The 21,593-nt window shown below is 33.7% G+C and overlaps 1 protein-coding gene across 5 annotated transcripts; it reads left to right on the forward strand.

The window, feature by feature from the left end:
- The first annotated feature begins 3,048 nt into the window (after window positions 1-3,048).
- LOC116342760 (interferon regulatory factor 2-binding protein-like B) lies at window positions 3,049-21,285 on the forward strand. Of its 5 annotated transcripts, none has more exons than XM_031770487.1 (7): window positions 3,049-3,159; window positions 4,433-5,326; window positions 5,406-5,619; window positions 17,753-17,965; window positions 18,146-18,325; window positions 18,413-18,567; window positions 18,653-21,285. In XM_031770487.1, exons 2-7 carry the CDS (start codon window positions 4,772-4,774, stop codon window positions 18,791-18,793), a joined length of 1,458 nt encoding a protein of 485 aa, XP_031626347.1. In that variant the 5' UTR covers window positions 3,049-3,159; window positions 4,433-4,771; the 3' UTR covers window positions 18,794-21,285. The 5 variants fall into 5 exon arrangements, with proteins under 5 accessions (XP_031626347.1, XP_031626352.1, XP_031626349.1 ...); XM_031770492.1 differs by having other exon boundaries at window positions 17,864-17,965; XM_031770489.1 differs by having other exon boundaries at window positions 3,071-3,183.
- The last annotated feature ends 308 nt before the right edge of the window (window positions 21,286-21,593 follow it).

Below are 21,593 nucleotides of genomic sequence, written 5' to 3' on the forward strand. Positions count from 1 at the left end.
CTCACATCCAATTCAATACATTGCGTGAAAATAAATGCTTGCTAATAAATTATCCAACGTGTTTCTTTTATAAATATCAAATCGTACCGGTTGTAATCGGGTGAGTGTGACTTTTACTGAACACAAGCGATGTTTATTTTGGATGTTCTGTAACTAACTAACGAACCACGTAAAATGAATATATTTGGAGACGAAAAAAAATATGCAGTAATAATCAACAAAATATTTACGGTTAGTGGACTTACAACTAAAACTTTTTCTCATTTATCATGAGTTCGATGCCAACAGAGCCAATTTCGTACTTAAAAATTTTTTTTGAGCAAATTACAATGTCGCATATAGCTGTGTATGTAGCGGAGTTAATTTGGATACATTTTATGTGCACATCTTTGTATGCACCAATGATTTTGAGTAAACGGAAATTTCGAAACAATCGAGAATCGCATTTTATTTTCAATTTTTATTCGAAACTCACAATTTCCACATCGACGAAAAAAAAATAAGAATTAGATGACTACATACCAAATAGAATGAAATCGATTATTTGTATACAAATCAACAATGTAAACATCAAACTCGTGCTCGAGTACTTTATCTTAAATAAACTAGATTTTACTAAAATGCATTGCGAAGCCATTAGTTTCGTTGAAAAAAAAAAGAGTTGTAGCCGCGTTTTCTATCATTGTTTGAAATAGTAAATATATACTATGTGAGTCATGTATATCCAAAACATTTAATCGGCACAAAACCGTTCCATATTGCAAAAATCACATTCAATTTCAATCAGAACGCAGATAACAGAGGCATAGAAAAGTATAAAGTACTTTAAAATACAGAAAAAACTCTGTAAAATATAATAGAACAATTCGATTTTATAGAAAAACAGAGCCGATACCTTATTTCGAAGGAAGAAATTCAAATTAATTTATATTACAACGCCGTTATAAAAAAGTTTAAGGGATACTTAGTATCGAAGAGCGAAAAGTACACTTATTTTCAAAGATAATTATCAAAGGATCTTACAAGCTACGCTAAAAACATAAAAGATAATGAAAGGTCACAAAATGAAAGGTCTTAGTAATGAAATTTTAAGCCATAGTGATCGACGTGTGTTTGTTTTTTCAAAATCATCTCCTATCTACCAGTTTATCATTATAATATCGCACATCCAATTTCAAGAGAGGGAATCATCATCATCCGGTATGATATAAATCTATGCGATTCATTTCTGTCGGCACAAAATATTTTTTTTTAAATCTTGCCTTTTTAATACCAATAAATGTCTTGTTCGTTCCTGAATGTTCATGCTATGATTTTTATGATGTCATATTGTACGCATACAAAAGCGTCGACATTTTTTGTGGATTGAGTCAAAAAGTTGTGTATTTTTTTATTTTGCTTTGCACTCTCCCCTACTCTCTGAACAAGTGAAAAAGTGCGATGATCGAATCGGCGAAGCACATAAAAAACCTTTTAGTAATAGTGAGAAAAAAAAGAGAAGAAGAAAAAAACAAATGATACATGCGAAAAGAAGAGAAATGAATTTGCCGTTTTTCTCACTCTATCAAAATGTAAACATTTGGCAAACCTGGAGCCTGTTAAATGATGATCTGAAAGTATATTTACTGTTGCGTTCAAAAACGAGTTCACCAGTGAGAAGAGCAAAATATTATACTACATATATATAAAATAAAAACGAAACGAAATGGCATAAAAAGTGGAAAGATAAAATTAAGCGGGCACGTTTGTTTATTTTGTTCGTGTCTGTGAGTGTATTTATTTCGGACCCACCATAAAATATACAACACATAACAGACCGATCGACCGACCAAAGAATCATCGTTGCCACCATTCAATTCGAAAGGAACACGCAAAAATTAAACGATTTCAACCAAAGCGTGTGTGCGTATGTGTTTAGATATAATATTCATATGTATATAATATGTTCAACGCATAATTTATTACCATCTCGTTCTCAAATGTTCGTTCGATATGAACGGCAAAACCGAAGGAAGCGCAAAGAACACGAAGACGAAAACAAAACAAAAAGTCTCAAAACGAACACATAAAATCAATTTCAATGTGTCGGTAGTAGTAATGCACGCAAAAAAAAAAAAAAACATCGAGTTTAAATCACACAAACATACGCAAAAAGTGTCTTAGCGAACCGCTGACTGAACGGCCAGCCGAACATGCAATGAATAAGTATATAATGTACATGAAAAAATCATACATTTTAATACGAGCGTCGATTGAAAAACGCTCACGAACCTCATTCCATCCCAGGCAACAGCCAAACTCTAGCACACGCATTTGCAATTACACTACACACGCATTGCGAACGATATCGATTAGCGAGTCCACAGCCATAGAATATAAAACAGGCAACACACGTTTCATGTTACATACAGCAAATCCATAAAGTGGAAAAACAACGACAACGACCAAAACCTATATAGAATTCGTTCATAGTAAAGTGGTGTACGTGTTTTGTGTGGTAAATTACGTGCTCCCGTAATAAAATCCGTATACATTCGTATTTCGACAATCGATTTTTTTTCTCTCTCTTCTCTTTACATTTTCAGTTGAACCAATACAGTTACACATTTAGCGTAAATGATGATTCAATACACATGCATACCGTATTGTCGTTGTCGTCGTCATTATTCGGCACTTAGCCAAGCGCAACGAAAATGCGATTCGATAAAACTGATGATATGACTCACTAGTACAGCGGCACAAATGCCGTTTATTTCTACGTCACATTAGCAATGTGTGCAATGCTCGGTCTACAGCCACAAACACATCCGCAATCATTTACCGATACGCAAACAAATCCAACCTGGCGACAACATGCACGTACACACGCAAACAAATAATACACATACAGAGAAATGAAAGCGGGGGAAACCAATACAGGCGTCTCAATTCGATGTATATGTGTGAGTGATTGCGTGTGTGCACACCGATGATGATGCTTAACAATGATTTGTTCGGAATTCGTTGCTCCGCGTTCAGTATTTTCGGCTGTTTCTGTTTAGTTTGAATGTGATTGTGATTATGTGCTGACGCTTGTTTGTCTTTTCCTTCGGAACAGAAAAAATAAATATATCATATTCATAAAAATATTCTGATCGAATTTTTTTTTCTCGATGTGTGGTTAGTGTGCGATTGTTCTATATAGTACGATTTTGTTTATATACATATTTTTTCGTGTTATTTTTTTACTATGTTTTAACACTTTGTGCTTTACCTATCTCTTACATTTAATTTGAGTTCAAATTTTTTTGTTCCTGTTATTCTGACCATTTTAGTGTGTGACACGCAGTGAATAAAGTAACTAGCGGAAACGATCAATCAGAAAAATATTTTTTGTGCACGATTTTAAAAACGAATCATAACTTTTTCGTTCTATTCAGTTCGATTGGCGCTACTTTTTTTCTCCAATATTTATTTTTGTTCATTAAAATTCCTTATCTCGGGCAGACACCAACAGTTTGTAAGAAATGTAAATAAAGCGATTGTGTAATAAATTACCAGTATCAGCCGCATATACGTTATCGTGAAAGTGAATTCAAAAAATTTCGGTCAAATCGCGGTTCATTTACGCTATTTTAAATGCGTCGTTTATTAGAGAGAGAGAGAGAAAATCATTCGAGTAATTCTTATTTATCACTAAAGTTAATTCTGTGTACGTGATTATTTCGATTTGATGGGTTTTTTCTCGTCGAGCCAAATATAAGAGAAAATTTGCCAGAAATAATTTTGTTTTTGTTCTTTTTATGCAGCACTTTTATGACTCAAACTTAATTTGTTCCATAACGTAAAAAACTATTGCCAAATTCAAAAGCAAAGGGTTATAACAGTGAATTGCTTCTTTTAATTTCTTTTGAAAACGAAAAGAACAATCAAAAGCCATAAACATATACACATATTAATATTCATTGAATTCAGAAAGATAAAAGCGTGACTAAATTGCATGCATTTATTACATGCGAACTCTTTTTTTTTAAATGACAGTGAATGTGTGCTCCGTCGCATGAACCGTTGTAGTGGTTTGCCCGACCGTCGCTAGTGTGACCGCGATATTCGATTTCATTTTCATTTTTTTTAATTCTCTGTGTTTGCGTTTATGTTGTTGTTGTTTTCGGTCAACCATAAAAAAATGAAATTCAAGCAAAATGCTCAATTCCATCATTAATGTTTAGCAACATTAGTGTATTTTGAAATCCAATGTCTCGTCTGCAAATTGCATTTTAACATATTCATTTCTTCCATATTTCTATCGTTTAAAATGAATAACCAAAACAAATGATAAAAGTGCCATAGTTCACTGTGTTTGACAACAGAAGAAGAAGAAAAAATGAGAAAATATTCATTTTAGGTTTTATATTTCGTTACACATTTTTAATGGTTTTATTTTGTTTTGCAGATTATCGAAAAAGTTGATATAACTATATATTGATTGTGCGTGAAAGAAAGGGGAAGAGCAAGAAAAAAAACAACGGTAATAAAAGTTATAGTGAAAAATTGAAAAGTAAACAATTTTGAATGTATTCAATTGATAACATATCGGCTATACCGTAAGCCGATAAAGAAGTGTCGACACACAAAACGGCAGATAAAAAAATTGACCAAGCAAAAAAAAAATAGAGTAGAAATTCGTAACGCAGTGTACAAGTGTGAAATTTGAAACGTAATAAAATAACACAGCAACAATTACTAAGTTTGACGGAAAAGAAAACACGCGAAAAATCAAAACAGTCACAAAATGAGTGTACAACCGAAACGACAACAGTGTTATTTATGTGATTTGCCGCGAATGCCATGGGCAATGATCCATGATTTTAGCGAGCAAGTATGTCGTGGATGTGTGAATTATGAAGGTGCCGACAGAATTGAATTGGTTTTGGATGGTGCACGGCAAATGAAACGGGTTCATTCAGCTACTAAACGTGGCCACGGTGAAAATGGTGAGGTCGCCACACATCGTAGCAGTTCAAGTGCAGCAGCAGCAGCAGCCGCTGCAGCGGCCGCTGGCTTAGTTGCACCATCAGCCCATCATCATTCATATTCATTGCAAGCATCACAGCCCGGTGGCACCGGACCACGTTTATTGGATTTTACTCCAAAAATGGAACCACACGATACTGGTCGTCCAGTTCGCATTCACATGCCAAATGCTCCACATCATATGCCAATTGCTGGCCGGGTACAACCCCAAGCTCCACAGCCGCCATCATCGCAACAACAACAACAGCAACAACAACCATCAGCACCACCATCTCAAGCCCCATCACAACCATCACCACAACAAATTCCACCCGTAAGTTGCTTTGCATAAACGTAAATCTTATGCCATTGCTGATTATACTAATACAAACATTTATTAAATGTGCGCACAGAGTTTGTCAACGGTTGGATTAAAGCGGCCATCTGAAGACGATGAACAAGAAAGTGGAAGTTCAAAGCGGATTATGTCCGAAGATCAAGTACGCCCACCATTGAGTCGCGGTGATTCGTTGCCAACACCATTTGGCGGTGATCGTCAACCAAATTTCAAGGATAAACATCCAATTCGTGCTCCCTCATTCGACACGGCAACATTCAAAGCAAGCAGTAAGTACTGTTATTCCATCGCATCACATCTAAGTGTGCAATCTTCTTTCTTTCGTTTTGTACGCTTCTTTTTATTTCATTGCCTTTTTCATACCACATCAATAGTAGCTACCAATTCATCAATACATTTTCTGTGTACATTAACAGCATTTCCAATGCCATTTTTATGATGTTATCGATGTATTTTTTTTTTGATAAACTTCACAAATGAATTCAAATTTGGTCCAACCATTTGAGACTGGTTATTATTACAGTTACATTTATTTTCCCGCGCATTTCGCGGACAACTCAAACCGAATGAGTTGAGCTCATGTTTCTTTGCACTTTGCATCAGTTTTATAGGAATAGAAAATTACTCAACAGGATTTCCCATTCGAATTTGAAGAAGAAATCCAACACAACAAACCACATATGAAATATTTGGATAGTATTATTGCTACTGCTGTGATGTTTTCGCAAAACTGGTCATTTAAAAATGTTGGTTTAAGTCCATTTTTTCGTATATGTTTTTTACATTTCTCGTTTTCAACGAAAACATATGTGCAATTCTACCGAAAACAGGTTTATTTTTAAATGACACTTCTCGTCATATTTACCAGAAATATATATCGAGTTATCTCCAGCTTTTTGTGTATGAGTTGAATCAAAAGTCATTTCACGCCGGTTTTGCAGTTAAAGAGATAGCGAACTATTTACCAATCACGTTTTACAAAATTGTTGTTGAGATTTATAATTATAATCGCATGTGAAATAGATGTCGCGTATTTGAAAAAAAACACAAAATTCTTTTATCAGTGTGCGTCATAAAGATACGCGGCCTCATAAAATACTCAAACGGCCGGGTTTTTGTCATTATACATAGATATAGAAAATGCCGATCCACAATCGCAAATATTTACGAATGAAAATTAAAAGAAGGCTAATTTGAGAAGAAGAAAAAAAAATCGACATTTGATCACGCTTCAGCAAATACGCGTTGAACACAGTCGCACTCTCTATTAGTTTCTCAACAAATAAAAGCGGATTTCATGCCACAAAGACACAATTTTTGTAGGTTTCTTTTTGTATGTGAAAGACGGATGTATTGAGTTGATGTGTGCGTGTTGAATCTACCTGTTTTCTCTTCAATTCAAATTACAAACGTCGTCATCGCTCGTTGCTGTTGTCGTTGGTGCTGCTTATTTTATCAAGATAAATACAAGATTACGTGTGTGTCTGTCGTCATCTCTCTCACAACGTGTTCACCGCGCTTTGAAGTATTAATCTTTGGCTTTCTATACCGCACACAACACACTTGTTATCAATGCATGCATTAGCTACCACAAATTGGCATTCTATTCTAAACGCTTTGTACTACGATAACACACTTTGCATGCTTTTTGGCAACATTTTCCAAGTCGGAATTGTTGTATTACATAAATATGTTTCGCTTACAAGATACAACATTGTTCTTTGCTGCACGGCATGTTAAATATTTAAACTCATTGAAAATCAAATGAAATAAGAATACAGCAGCAACGAAATGAAACCACGATTAACCGAACATTCCGTATGTTCGAAAGTGGAAAGACAAGTTTGATGAACTAAAATTTGACACGATTGTTCAGTCTCTTTGGCAATGTAATTATAATTACAAGCAGTGAGATTCATCGTTGCCGTTCCGTGGTCGTTCATATCGCAGTCAAGCTATTATACGTGTTTTACTCGTTTCTTCTCATTTCATCGCATCTCAAGCAAAGAAAATATTTTTTCGATGGTTGCCAATGCACTATGATGTGTTGCTCTCTCTCTCTCTCTTGCTTTGTATTTAAGTGCGCGCCCGTTTTCGTATCTTTTCAACCGTTTTCTGTGGAAGTATGTCAAATCACGTATGTGTATGCATTGCACGACTACTAAGTTTCAATCAACGAACTGAAGAAAAAAAACCATAAAGAATTCTTTTCGTGCCGGTGCATTCACTAAAAAGTCATGTCTCTCTAACTCGTTTGAGATACCCACAGACATTTTTAAAAACATGTTTTTTTTTTTTGAACAAAAAGAATATCTCTCTTTTCAATGTTTTCTCAAAATTTACTATAGTATACTTGAAACTATTTCTTTTGTGAAAAGAAATTATTATGATAAAAAAAAAATTCCACTCAATCGCAAGCCAACTACATGCGACCATTCCAACCACATTGTCTGCATTTGAAACAAAATAATGGTGGATACATGTCTTCGTCTATTCATCGGAGAAAATCCGAAGCTTAAGAATATTGAATCTCTTTAGCAATGGCATTTTCCATTTCAAATCCACTTCGATTTGACACATTTATAAAATTATAAATGTGCACAAGTGCATTGATAAAATACATTCCGTACATATTTCATTCTTTTTTTTTGAAACTAGTGATTAATTTAGAACGTAATGATAAATTGCACATTTTCAATTATCTGGAGCATATTTCACTTTTCTCTATTACCACCAGTAATCGGATAATAATCTTATCTTATCACTATCGCGCACAAATGCTCATCAGATAACTTGATAATAAAAATGAGTGAAACGAAAAAAAAAAAAAAATAAGAAATGGGATTGAGTGAGTGTGAGTGTTGAAGGAAATCGAGATAATATAAGAAAGTAAACATGATTTTTGATGATAACCAATACTGTAAATAAATTCATTTTTCTTCGAAATGGCAATAATTCGTTTTAACAGCAGAAAATCGTGGTTCGTTTCTTCGTCTATTGCATGAAACGATTTCATGTTTAACATCAGTTTTGACTGGGCGAGCGATTTTTTTTTAAATAAACAAATATATAAGTAAGAAAAAATCGCCCACCAACAATGTTTACGTACAAAACTCGTTGGTCTGTCTATGTTTATGTAAATGCTTAAGTATACAATTTATCAATTGTAATAATATTTGATAGTTACAGTGACGGCCGCAACAGTATCACCCCGAGAAAAATACGATTGCAAGTAATAAACATACGACACAGCAATGGTTTCATTGTCAAAACATCAGATTACCCATGCAAATGTGTGAATCTTCTGAATTAGTGTATGAGTTGCGGCCAAATGAAAAAACACTATCTCAAAATGTGTGTGTGATTTGTTATAATCGGTTTTTTTTAATTTCCATACCATTGTTGATTAATTTTTTTTGTATACACGCTGCAAGCTATATAAATTAGCTGGTATTTACTCGGAATTTCAGTTACAAATAAAACAATCATTCATACAATTGAATATATGTTCGAAGAATAATGATGATTACGGCCATAAAATTGTATTCTCATTTCAACTCGGCATTTTCTCTCATTTGAAAATTCCACGCTCAAGATTCGCTGATTTGTACTGTCTCTCACTCACACACTCACACCACATACTATATATAACGGAAGCACGATATAAACAATGTGCGGTGGCCACTTTTTCGTATTGGGTCTGTGTATGCTTTGGTTTTGTTTCATTAAGTTCGTCATTTCGTGTCTATGTTTATACAATATACTGACAATGTGTTTGTTTGCACAGAATATTTCGCGCTTAGAATTAAATTGCGAAGACTCATGCACGTTTGCCTTATTTTTTCTCTTTCGTTTCGTTTGTGCCAAAATGACGTGAAGGCGCGATATTTTTATTTTTAGATTTATTCTTTTTTTCTTTCGTTTTCAATGTGTATGTACGCTTACAAAGCATTTCGTGGCATACACAAGAAGTACAATGGTCGCGCGAAACAAACACATTCAATTTTTTTTTAAATACAATGTAACGTTCTACGATCATTCGTATTCATTTCCATTTGGTTCCGATCGCGTATTTTGTTTGCTCTTGTCGTTTTTTTCCCTCTATCGTTGCCATCGTGTGTATTTTAAAGTTTAAAATTAGAATCGAATTGAAGCAAAGACGATGATGAAAAAAAGAACGTCATATACGCACACGAGTTTTTCGCTTGAGAACAGAGAGAAATACGAAATTTTAAGAACGCCATATATTTTATTTCGAATGTGTATACACATGGAACCGGGTCGTTAATCATTATTTCACTCGTTTGATGTAAGTGAGCGGTTTTTTTTTTCTTTCACTGCTGATCACTAGCTATGAGTACTTAGTTTTCATTCTTTAATTTCTAGTTTATGTATTATTCTTTGCATTTCTTCCTTAAATTTCATTTCATCAAACGCACTTTTTTTACGTTGGATTCATCGGTTGTACGAGACACAATTCATTTCATATGTACCATAATAAATGTGTAGACAACAAACATCTGCTCACCGAGCGTAGTGAAAGAGAGATCAAGGTTCTGAGTTCGCTTTTAAAATGAAATCCGAAATAAAAGAAAAGAAAAACAAACTCTCTTCCGATGGAGTTTCGAAGTTGAACGAAAATAATTTCGATATAATTTGAAATAAGACCAAAAAATACAAATGAATGGATCCCGTTAGGTTCTTTCGACGAAAAACGATTACAATGGATTTTCTCTCTGTGTCTCTCTTCATTTTATTCTCTCATTTCAATAGCTTGGTTCTTTGATCTTTAAGTGACTTACATTTTTACCAAAAGTACAATTTTTGTTGGGCAATTCGTTTTATTTTTCTCATTACTCTTTTTGATTAACTGGATAATAACGAAAGTTGAACTCATTTCTCATGTACATACAAACGAGAAAATAACGCTTGAAATAAGCGTTAAATAAATGAAATTCATATACACAAGCATTGCATACGAATTGTCGTAAAAAGGTTTATGCATGAACAAAGGGAAATGGAATCTTGTAACACAATCAAATATGAGCCAAAAAAAGAAAAAAATTGTTCAAATTCGAATCATTTAAATTGTCAACGACACCAACATTCATTTGGCAGAGAATTTCACATGCACACATTTTTATGTAAAAAAAAAGGAAAATACAATGGATTTGGACATGGAAACAGCATAGATTTGGTCATTTTCAAATGAGAAATGCACTTTTACAAGAAATGTGCATGCGACGAACGAACGAAAGACATACGTAAGAAAATCGATAATTTAACGACAGCCTTTGGTGTGTACGACAGTAAACGAAGTCAATGCTGTGTTTTGCACATCACGACCGAAACCAACCAGGCCGTTTACGAGCGTACTCTTAGCGTGTATATGCGTGATTATATTTATATATAAATCGACTACATATCGTTTTGCTTATTTGGTATATCGTATACGACACAACAAAGTCAAAGGCAACAATCAACATACATATGCTCGTGCGAGATTCAAACCATCGAAAAGTGTGCAAAATGAAATGTGGCAACAGTGCCGCACACGAAATCCAAACATACACACATGCAGCCATACACACAGAGAGATGGAAACAGAGAGTCAGCTTAAAAAGATATATATATAAAGAGACGAGCAGTGTTTGTGAGTTTGGCTACGACATATTTTATTATATTTTCGGAGCGCGTGTGTGTGTATATATAGCATTTGAGCTACGTAACGTAGGCCCTAATTTATTCAGCTATGTTTCAGGTTCGAGAATTGAGTACATTTATTGCGGTATGTGCACAGTCATGCGACCGAATCGATGTGTTCTTTGTCTGTGTATTCACAAAGCATTTAATCGTTGCACAGTCAATTTCTCGACTTGATAAAACATCCATTGTCACGCACACAAATGAAAAAACGGATATATGATTATACAGCGCCAACGAACCAGTGTCGAACGTATGTCGAGCATCAACAAACACATACATATGTATAGAACCAAAAATATACGTCGCGTACACGAATGTAAAATGCGACGTTGCTTGCTCGCATGTGGTACAAATTACATTGGAGTAAACGACGTAAAATACAAAATAGAGATATAAAAAAAAGAAGAAGAAGAAGAAGTAGAATGGCGAAACACCAGCATACCAGACCTATCGACCATTTTGTCGCTGGTTTCGTTTCGTTGATTCGTTGCGTGTGTATATGTTTGCGTCTCTGTGTGAAAGTCAGTTGTAACACTGTTGTCAGTCGCAATTGCTCTGACTAGAATCATTTTGCCATTGCATTTGTGTATGTATGTCTGTGGAATTGTCTCGCATGAAGGAAAGACTACAACTCCGTTGCCACCATTGGAATAACTGCTGATGTTTTCAATTCCATTTACTACGTTTTGCGTCGTTGCCGATTTTTTTTTCTTCTCTCATTCGTTCGTTCTGTTCTTGTTCCCTTTATTCGATGTCAATGTTGTGAGTATCACGTAAATGTATGTTTGCGTCGCAGTTATGTTTATATTACCTACGCGAGAGGTTAGTCAGTTGAGCGCAACACATACAAATATGCTTACACACAGCGCTCAACTTGTCTCAGTAGTATTTAACTCGGTGACTGAATAACAGCACTGAAGCATATACACACAGACACCATACGCTGCCTTTTTTTTATCTCTATGCACAGCATATTTGAGATTTGTAGTCAGCCAGCCAACGTTTCAACGTTGATCGTTACACATGAAAGCAGATCGAGTCATATCAGAATTTCGTGTTCATGAGACGCACGCACACTGCCGCACAATTGGAATCACTGGTCGATGTTGTTGTTGTTGTATTTTATTCTTTCGATCTATGTACGAAACGTAATCACGTGACGTCACGTCTGTTGTATTTTCTTGTTGTTGTTGTTATTATTATTATTATTGTTAGTTGTATGTCTGCGGCGAATGTGTTTGCGTTGACTTTTGTTCTATGTTTCCATTTCGTTTGAATTGAATGCTTATTGTGCGCTCCGTTTATTTCACCATGCACTTTGCATGTGCGGTATTTTGTGATGTGCACACGACAATAAATATATATATCATTTCTCTCTTTGTTTCTTGAATTCTAAAACAAAAAGACACGTACACCCTATCTATAAATTTTACCATCTATCGGTTTTCATGGTTTAACCAAAGGAATTTAACATTTTGCAAAAAAAGTGGGTAATACAATCGAGTACTTTTCCACTTTTCCAGTTCTATGGATTCGGTTCTAGATCATGGTCCGTTGCTGATGATTATGTACCGAAACAATGCAACGGAAAATATTAAATTTACTGTTCCATTTATTGGATATGATTGAAAGACATGTGTAAAATGCATAATATTTATTGATTTTTATAGCTCGTCTTATTCAATTGATTCAATTATTAATGTCATTCAACCGAATACAAATATTCGTGCAATGTGAGCGTGTGTTACCAGCCGTATCGATTGAGAGCGAATTTGGCAGTGTTAGCAGATGATACTCTGTTGACTTTTTATATTTTATATAAAGAAGCTATATATTCGGAATTATTGAATCAAATCACTCGTTTTCGTACGATGATCCATAGAAGAAAAAAAAACCTCGAATACAAGCTCACACCCAGATGAATCAAGTTCAGTGTGTGCATGATTTGGGTCCATTTGAATCACTTGTAACTGTATTTTATATTCTCTATATCTATCCGCTTTTTTTATATAATATATTAATTAAATGGTAAATGTCGTGAGTTCATAGTGATATTGTGAAAGAACACTCATCGAATAAATTGTGCCCACACATACACTTGAAATGAATTATATAGAAAGCATTTATTTTTCAAACCGATGAACATCGAAGCAATTCCAATTCTGAATTGATTCAAACGAACACTGATAGGCCATCCATCATGCGTTTCAGTGGGCGAACAACACATCTCCCTAAAACAAAAAATTGTATGTGATTTTATACATAACATCTCAAATTACTGTACTTTTTTATTAAACGCCTATTTAATACCAAACGACCGTTACTATAAAAGGGGAAAAATCATTTCCATTTCATCTACACCATGGTTTGAATATTCATTAATCTAATTGAAGCGATTCGCTTTGCCGTTTGCGTTGAAACTCTATCAGCCACTTGAAAGAATGAAAACAAAACAAAGAATGAAAAAATATATAGATATCGCAAAAAATTAAGAGAGTGAGAACGAGAGAATAAGAATAATAAGAAGAAAAAAAACAAAAAGCTCTGACTCATCGAGTACATAAAGTACGAATGGATGATACGCCATCAATTCACTGTTATGAAATTCAATGTGATGTACTAGATTGTTATTTAGTAGGAAGTGCAATTGTTGTAAATGGTTAAACAAACCGAAATAGAACCCATTTATATTTATGGTTATCATAAATGTGCGCGCGGTTTTAAACAACACACAATTTTAATGATTGCAGCACAAAGAGAAACAATTGAGTTTCCGTTTGCTGTTGATTACACACATTCACTGAGAGGCGATTTGTTTTGTTTTTTTTTCTCGGTTTTAATCGTTTCGATTTATTTTTAGTGTCTTTCCGTTTTACTGAAAATGTCATTTAGATTGATAATTTCAAATATTTCTACACAAATTTATTATGTCATTTTTTGGGTGTTTTTAAGTATTGTTTCAACAAAACAACCAAAACTCGACAAAATTGGACACACAATTTCATTTGATTTCGACCGAACAAATCATATACTCTGAATTCAAGGCGCGTGTATATGATTCTTGATTTGAGATATCACGTGTTCAATGACTTTTTTTTAAATAAATTTGAGAGGATGACGCAATTGAAATTCATGTGTCAATTGACCTCTCAAAAGCTACCACACAATGGGAGCATGATAAAAAAAAATACGTTTTTACAAAGGAATGATAACAAAAACGACAAGTGACAACTTGTATGGCAATTAATTGAAATAGGAATGGTGTGTGTGTTACGCACTTACGCTACACACACCAATTCTTTAATGAATTATTTATCAAAAGAAAACGGTCATAAAAACCATATCGCTTAAAATTTTTGGGCACAGCTGTTAGCGTAATGTCGACGTCAATCATGAAGCCACTTAAATGACACATTTTTAACATCCCCGCTTAAATCAACTGAGTGTGCGTTGGTGAGCACAAAGTCATCATGATTTTTTTGTTCGCAATCAAAAGTCATTCAAATGAGTTTTATGGTACAAAAAGTTTGTGATTAAAATGTAATCAATAGAGTTATCGGTAATGTGAATCAGCTTTTGTTGGACTTTCATTTTTTCAGATCAGATTCACGCCACTCATAAATGCGCTGACATGCGTCGCATATTTTCTATATTTCTATATCTTCCTGGGGATTGCCATTGTTTCCATGCTAAGAAAACTGATAGCCTGAGTTGTTTTTATTTGTTTGCAGCCCCGTATTTATAGCAAATGCAGCAAAAAACGAGCTATCGATTTAATTGTTGTTTATTCGATCAAAATGTGCTTGGTTGTCGGTATTTTTCCGGTTTATTGTTTACAACAAATAAACTGTTCTTTTTCGCCACACATACACAAAATGGCGAACAACAAAACATTTGGAAATAAACAAAATAAGCAGAATAAATGTTCATTTGTATTTGGATGGCTAAATTTAGAAAAAGCTTTACTTTATGCACAAATAAAGACAAAGAAACCATATACATTTATAATTCAATGAACAGAAGCAGTGGTTATCGTACAACTCGAAATGGGAAACATTTTTGGTTCCAAATGGCACCGACGTCACATACATTCACTCTCTCACACACCGAGTACATAGTACCACCAGTAAGTGGCATGTGACGTCACACAATGCTCATAGTCTCGCATAGCAAGGTTATTACAATTTTTTTTTATGTCAATTGGATTTTTACATAACAGCTTTTTCTTACAATCTTTTTTTTGTGTGTGCTTTCTGAATTTGTTGGTACTCATATTTCGAATTAAAGCAACAGAAGACGAGAGAGTGAACAAAAAAAAAATATGCCATACACAACGATTTAAATAGTAGCAACATGTTGTTTACAATCACAACTGTCGACGCTGACATGATTGTGTATAAAAGCAATCGACTGTCTCGGTTTTTCATTCACTCATACACACTTCATTTCAATCGATACGTATATTTTTCAGTCAGCTGACTGACAAATCAACATTTACAAATGTAGAAAACGGCGTAAATGCTTTTCAAATCGATCTGTTTGATATATAGTGGCAGTGAAAGAGACAGCCGACTGCAAGAACCGAAAGAATAGTATTCGAAGTAATGCGTTGTACGTGTAGCTTTGCCGCTTGATTGCGAAAAGCCCTAATTATCTTAAAGTGGCAAAATGCTCTGCTGATATCGATGAATCTATAGAACAACGGCGGCTTTTGAATGACTGTTGGTAATGACGTACACCACTACTTCTTCTTTATCATTATCATCGTCGTCGTCGTCATCGTTATTGTCGATCTTCATCTTTGAATCAATCGCTCTAAGCGTGCATGCATCTCAATATATGTAGATGCGTTGTGTATTACTGCTCTTGCTCTCTGCACGCTTCGTATGCAATTACAACTCAAATCAAGACCCATAATCATATTATGTCATCTTGGTTCAACAGCGTAAACACTGATTCAGTTAATATGTACAAATAAAAAAATGCTTAAGGAAGAAAAAATGAAGCGGCAACCGTGGTGGTATGCCAACCGCCATGCAACATTGATGTTGTAGCATTTTGATAATGTTATTGTTTTTTTCCACTATCGTTCCGTTCCACTCACTTGCAAACTGAGAGAGAGGTTAACCATCCGAGACTTAGTATTCGTTTTGATGATGTACGTATGTTAAAGCCGATGGAATATTGGCCCATAAACAATTGCTGTCTATCCATACATTATTCATTTGTATGACGGCGCCCATACACAAATTAGTTTGAAACAATGTACGTTTTGTATAAATGCTCACGCACGCATACACGATTCACTTGAAGGAATTACGCTGTCTCAATTATACACGTGCAACTAGAACTAAAACTAACAAACTTATAAAAACAATAAAAATATACGCATAGAATTACGTGCAGAATTCTAAATACGAAGAACTAACGAGAGATTTACAAATTGAGAAGCATGCAATTTCAATTGTATACGGTAATTGTATCTTACCTTCACTTTTCACCCGATCACTTTGCAATTTTTCGACAGTAACAAATTCAACGATTAAAATAGCCTTTACTTATCACGCTGACCGGTTTATATGATGAACAGATTTCGTCATTAAGATTCCGTTTTTGCTACTAAATTTCAAGTTGGTTTTATTTTTGCGACATTTAAATTATCCATAATACGGCCAAATTCAAGCAAAATTATTTCGTAATTATTTTTAGACAATTTTTATTTTACATCGATTCCGTTCACCTTCAACTCACTGAAAAGTTCATATCATGTTAATCGATAAATTGGTAGCTACGATCAAATATTCAGCATGACTTTTTTCTTTCATTTTTTTATAAAAAAATTTTTTGTGTGTGCGTATGTGTTGATGTTTTTTTTTTTCATTTTCAATGATGTTTTTCATTCACCATGTTTGCTTTTGTTTTCATGAAATTGTTAAAAGAACCAAAATAAATGTGTGTGCATTGTTTTATTTTTCTCTCTCTACATCTCCTCTCAAATGGAATCGAAAACAAGAGAAAATTAAAACACTCATCATTTAAGTTGTTGTTATATTGTTGTTGTTGGTGCTGGTTGGCAATCACATACCTGTATTACACATATCGTGCGATTTATGTCGTGAAAAGCGAATTGAAATTCAGAAAAAAAAATAGTAAACAAACCGAACATGTAATAATAATGTTTGTGTGAATCGATGCTATGATCTAATCGATGCATTCATTTTGCTTTGTTCATAGTCATTTGTAATTTTGATTGAATACAATGTTGCATTTTTTTTTCTTTAAATAATAATCATGCACAAAGTCCACCCCACATATTAAAATTTAAATGCAACATGTTTCAATCTCGCACCGCATATGTGTAAATCATTCAAATATGTGAAATTCATTGGCTTATAATTGCAAAACAAACACTTTTTGCACGGCATTAAAAGCGAACACGAAAGCAATCCTTTTAATTGTTTGCCGTTCATTTAAATCGAATTGGGTAAAGAAAAATGATTGTACTCTGTAAATATTAAAAATGAAAACGAAAACGAAAATTTAGAATCAAGCAACGAATCAAAAAGAAAAATGTCTCACCACAAGCAAAAAAAACTCACCTCAAAATTTCGAAACCAAACAAACAAAACCACAAAAAAAAAAACAAATGTGCACAGTTCGACCCATTTTGATTGTTGAATATATTGTTTTTGATAGTTTACCCAACATCAATGCCATTGCCCATACCACTGCCAGTTGGAGATCCAACGCCACCAGCACAATCAGCAACTTCACAAAGCCCAATGGCTAATTTAATGTCCATTACAGAAACACTACCGCCGGGAAGCCCACGGAATGGTTCGTCACCACCAGGACCACCACCTCCACGTACCGCATCGCGTGGCAGTCAACATTCGCCAAACAGTTCAGGTACGACACAGTTTAAAATCATTCATTTTAATTGAAGGATCAATGCACAGAACGTTCAGTCTCTGGTACAAATCAGCAATTTTGAATTCTTTTTTCAACATCTCCATAGACTTTAATGACGTTTGATATTTTGGCTTTGAAAAAGTGTGTAATCTTTTTATTTTATTTTTATTTTGGCAGGCTCGAGTGGACGACGATCATCTGGTTCACGGCATGTTTCAAGTACGACAGTGACATCATCTGAAGCACAGCAACAAAATGCCCAAGGCAATTTGCCAGGCGTTCCAATTCCAGTCAGCAATGCATCAAATCTTACTGCAAATGCTCCATCGGCTGAAGGTCTCGGTGTTCCACCAACTGGTACGTTTGCATACAATTTACGGATCATTTTCGACACAATTCTGAATAAATGTCACAAATTAATAATTGTTTTTTTTATGGTGATAGGTAATACAACCGCTGGCGCTACCCCAGCACCAAATCCAACGCTGAAGTGTACATTGTGCCAGGAACGTCTTGAAGACACACATTTCGTACAGTGTCCATCAGTGAATCATCACAAATTCTGTTTCCCATGCAGTCGGGAGAGCATCAAACGACAGGTATATTATTTGAAAATAAAAACAAATTAAATTCATTCACAAATGAACTCAATTTTATCTATTTATTTTCCGAAAAAAAAAATAGGGTTCTGGCTCTGAAGTATATTGTCCCAGTGGTGATAAGTGTCCGTTGGCAAATTCAACAATTCCATGGGCATTTATGCAAGGTGAAATTGCGACCATTCTTGGCGAAGAATTGAAAGTGAAAAAAGAGCGCGAAACTTAAAATGTGGAATTACGCAAAAACGAATTATGAATTTAATTAAAATGTGACAAAGTCGAAAAAGGAGAGAAAAAATTTTTTTTGCATAACACATAAATTTGATGATCAATGTTTCAGCTGGTAAACCATTTTTAAAGAAAAAAGAAATGAAACGTAAACGATATCTCAATTAAATCATTTTTTTAAAAACATCAGCGAGATCAACGAATCGTTCTACGTATAAACCAGAGCATGATCGAAGACAATTAAAACCGATTTGTATTTAATGTCTTATAAAAGCATGATTGCTGTTTTTAAAAGAAGAAAAAAATGTAACAAAAGACGATAAGGAATCCATTTTTAATATAATTGAAACGATTTGTTATTTGACGATCGCATTTTTCACATGCAACTTAAATATTTTGATGCAACAAAATAAACATACAAAACTCGTATCTCATTTAAATCCATCTAAATTCATTGTTATACGTATACACAGGTGCGACGGAAACAGAACTGTTTTTCAAAAACATCAATTCTTAAGGAAAAATTAAGCAAAAGCTGTTAGTTCTTTAAACTTGGATTTTAATCATTTTTGTTTTTCATTCAGAGCAAATGTACAACGTGCATTCAAATCAGATATAGAGAATATTTGTATGCAAGAACACATAAAAAATTACACACCCAAACATACAACAGAGCTAAAACAATAAAAAAAAAAAACCATTTATTCGTGAAACGATGCGCGATTTTTTCTTGAGCAATATTTGTAGTGAATAACCTATTGAATAATTCAATAACATTTATTATTATTATTACTATACAAATGAGGACTATAACATATGACATTGAAACATTTTAATGGAACATTTAACTGATAAGAATGAAATATATGTATTATGATAGAAATTTTTCATTTCTTTTTCTTTTCTCTGCTACAACTCACGCAAAACAGAAATAGCAACATTCTAAAACTGTGATCGGAAACAGTTGAATCGTAATCACTACAATGATTTTTGAAACGATGAATGGACGTGGCACAATGTCAATTTCTATGCATTTTAATTTTACCATACTGTGCAATATTACCACCAATTCAAATACTGAAATTGCTAAGCAGGTCAAATACAATGCATACCGTCCATAGTTAAGGCGTTGATTATAATTTAACAATCCGACATCAATGTATTGAAATGTTGCCATTTCTATTTTCTGAGTTTAAAAAGCATCCTATTTATAAATAAGAATTACGTATAAAATTAGGGTAAATTATGAAAATCCATTAAAAGAGAAGTAACATATTATTTGTTTTGTGTTTGGTTTATTTGATATAATAATATTTATTGATTTCTGTTTGTAAGGTGATTGAACAAATCAGCGCGTAAATATTTAGAAAATTGAAACATTTCGTATCCTCTGTTCTAAATTAGAAAAAAAAAAACAAACATAAAAAAACACACAAACGAAAGAATGTTGATAAAATTCTTATAGGACAATTTCTTTGATATAAAATTAAAATTTAATAAGATGAATAACAATAAAATGAAGAAAAAAAAGAAAACACCGTGAAAAACGAAGTTCGCGCGCAGATAATATTTAATTTTAAGGAACCACAATTAGACTAGTGTCGATGAGAATGAGCGTTATTTGTTCGTTTATTGAATGTACAGTGATCCCATGTTTAGACAGAACATCATGTGTATCTCAGCAATTAAATAATAAAAAACAAACTTATATTAAATCATAAATGGATTGAAACGAAGCGGAGGAAAATATCGCACAAAATGGCCAATACCCATACATTGCGTTAAATCTAATTCGAATGAAGCCATCAAGTGTGGTTGTCGTTGTCGATTTGCTTTTTTTTCTTCGATCGAACAACGCAAACACACACACACATTTTTGTACATAAAACAATAACAATGGTTCGATGTCAAATGTTCTCAATTTAAAATTAAGTAAACAATTTAATCGATTGCTAAAATTATTGTGGCGATCATTATATATATAGACATTTTAAGCACCAATCATTGATGTTTTGCATTCGCAACATTAGAATTGATGTTTTCTTCTCGATTTGAGGAAAAAACATAATAAAATTTAAAAAAAAAACAAACATTATAACAATTTTTTAAGCGACGCAACATTTGGGCGTCAAAACGAAAACACACATTTGTTTGGCAACAAACTCAATACGAATATGTAATTTCCGAATCGTTTTTCGATTTTACTTTTTTTGTCGAGCCAAAAACAAAAGGATGGACTCTTTTTTGTAGAAAATTTGAAACAAAAAATGAAGATTTTGAAAATGAGATTTTTCTTCGGTGTATACTGTAACAATAACAATAAACGTCTAGGATGAAAAAGACTAACACAGAGTTTCCGTAGAAACAAAATATAAGAGCAAAAATTAAGCTAAATATATTTGGATGATATAAAAAGAACTATATATGGTGCAACACGTTTTTAAAAAACAAAACTGAATAAATCACAAACATTTTTTTCTCTTTAGTTTATCCGTTGTATTGTTTCTATTTTTTTCAACCCCCTCCCCCCCACTTACTTTTTTATGTTTTCAATTTGAACACATTTTTTTTTCTATTTTCTGTTCGGAATGGATTATTCCATAAAAATTCCTATTGACTGGGATTATTTAGGTGAAAGATTGGATATACCATTGTTTTGATGTATTCAGTATCAGAAAATGCAGGAGTGTATGAGATGCGTGGGCATATCATTGTGAGTAATGTTAAGCTTAAATTGTATGAATGCGCAATTGATTTTGTGATGCGCGATTTTAAGGGAAAGAGCAAGAGATTAGTTT

The sequence above is a fragment of the Contarinia nasturtii genome, unplaced genomic scaffold, assembly GCF_009176525.2.
Source record: "Contarinia nasturtii isolate CC-2019 unplaced genomic scaffold, AAFC_CNas_1.1 Cnas_scaffold_928, whole genome shotgun sequence".
NCBI lineage: Eukaryota > Metazoa > Arthropoda > Insecta > Diptera > Cecidomyiidae > Contarinia > Contarinia nasturtii.

What these genes read in the sequence shown, in the direction of transcription:
- LOC116342760 (XM_031770487.1), top strand. Translation starts at nt 4,772, where the DNA reads ATGAGTGTACAACCGAAACGACAACAGTGTTATTTATGTGATTTGCCG. An exon ending in CACCACAACAAATTCCACCC is followed by an intron (nt 5,327 to 5,405) that starts GTAAGTTGCTTT and finishes ATGTGCGCACAG; the next exon opens with AGTTTGTCAACGGTTGGATT. An exon ending in TCTCGGTGTTCCACCAACTG is followed by an intron (nt 18,326 to 18,412) that starts GTACGTTTGCAT and finishes TTATGGTGATAG; the next exon opens with GTAATACAACCGCTGGCGCT.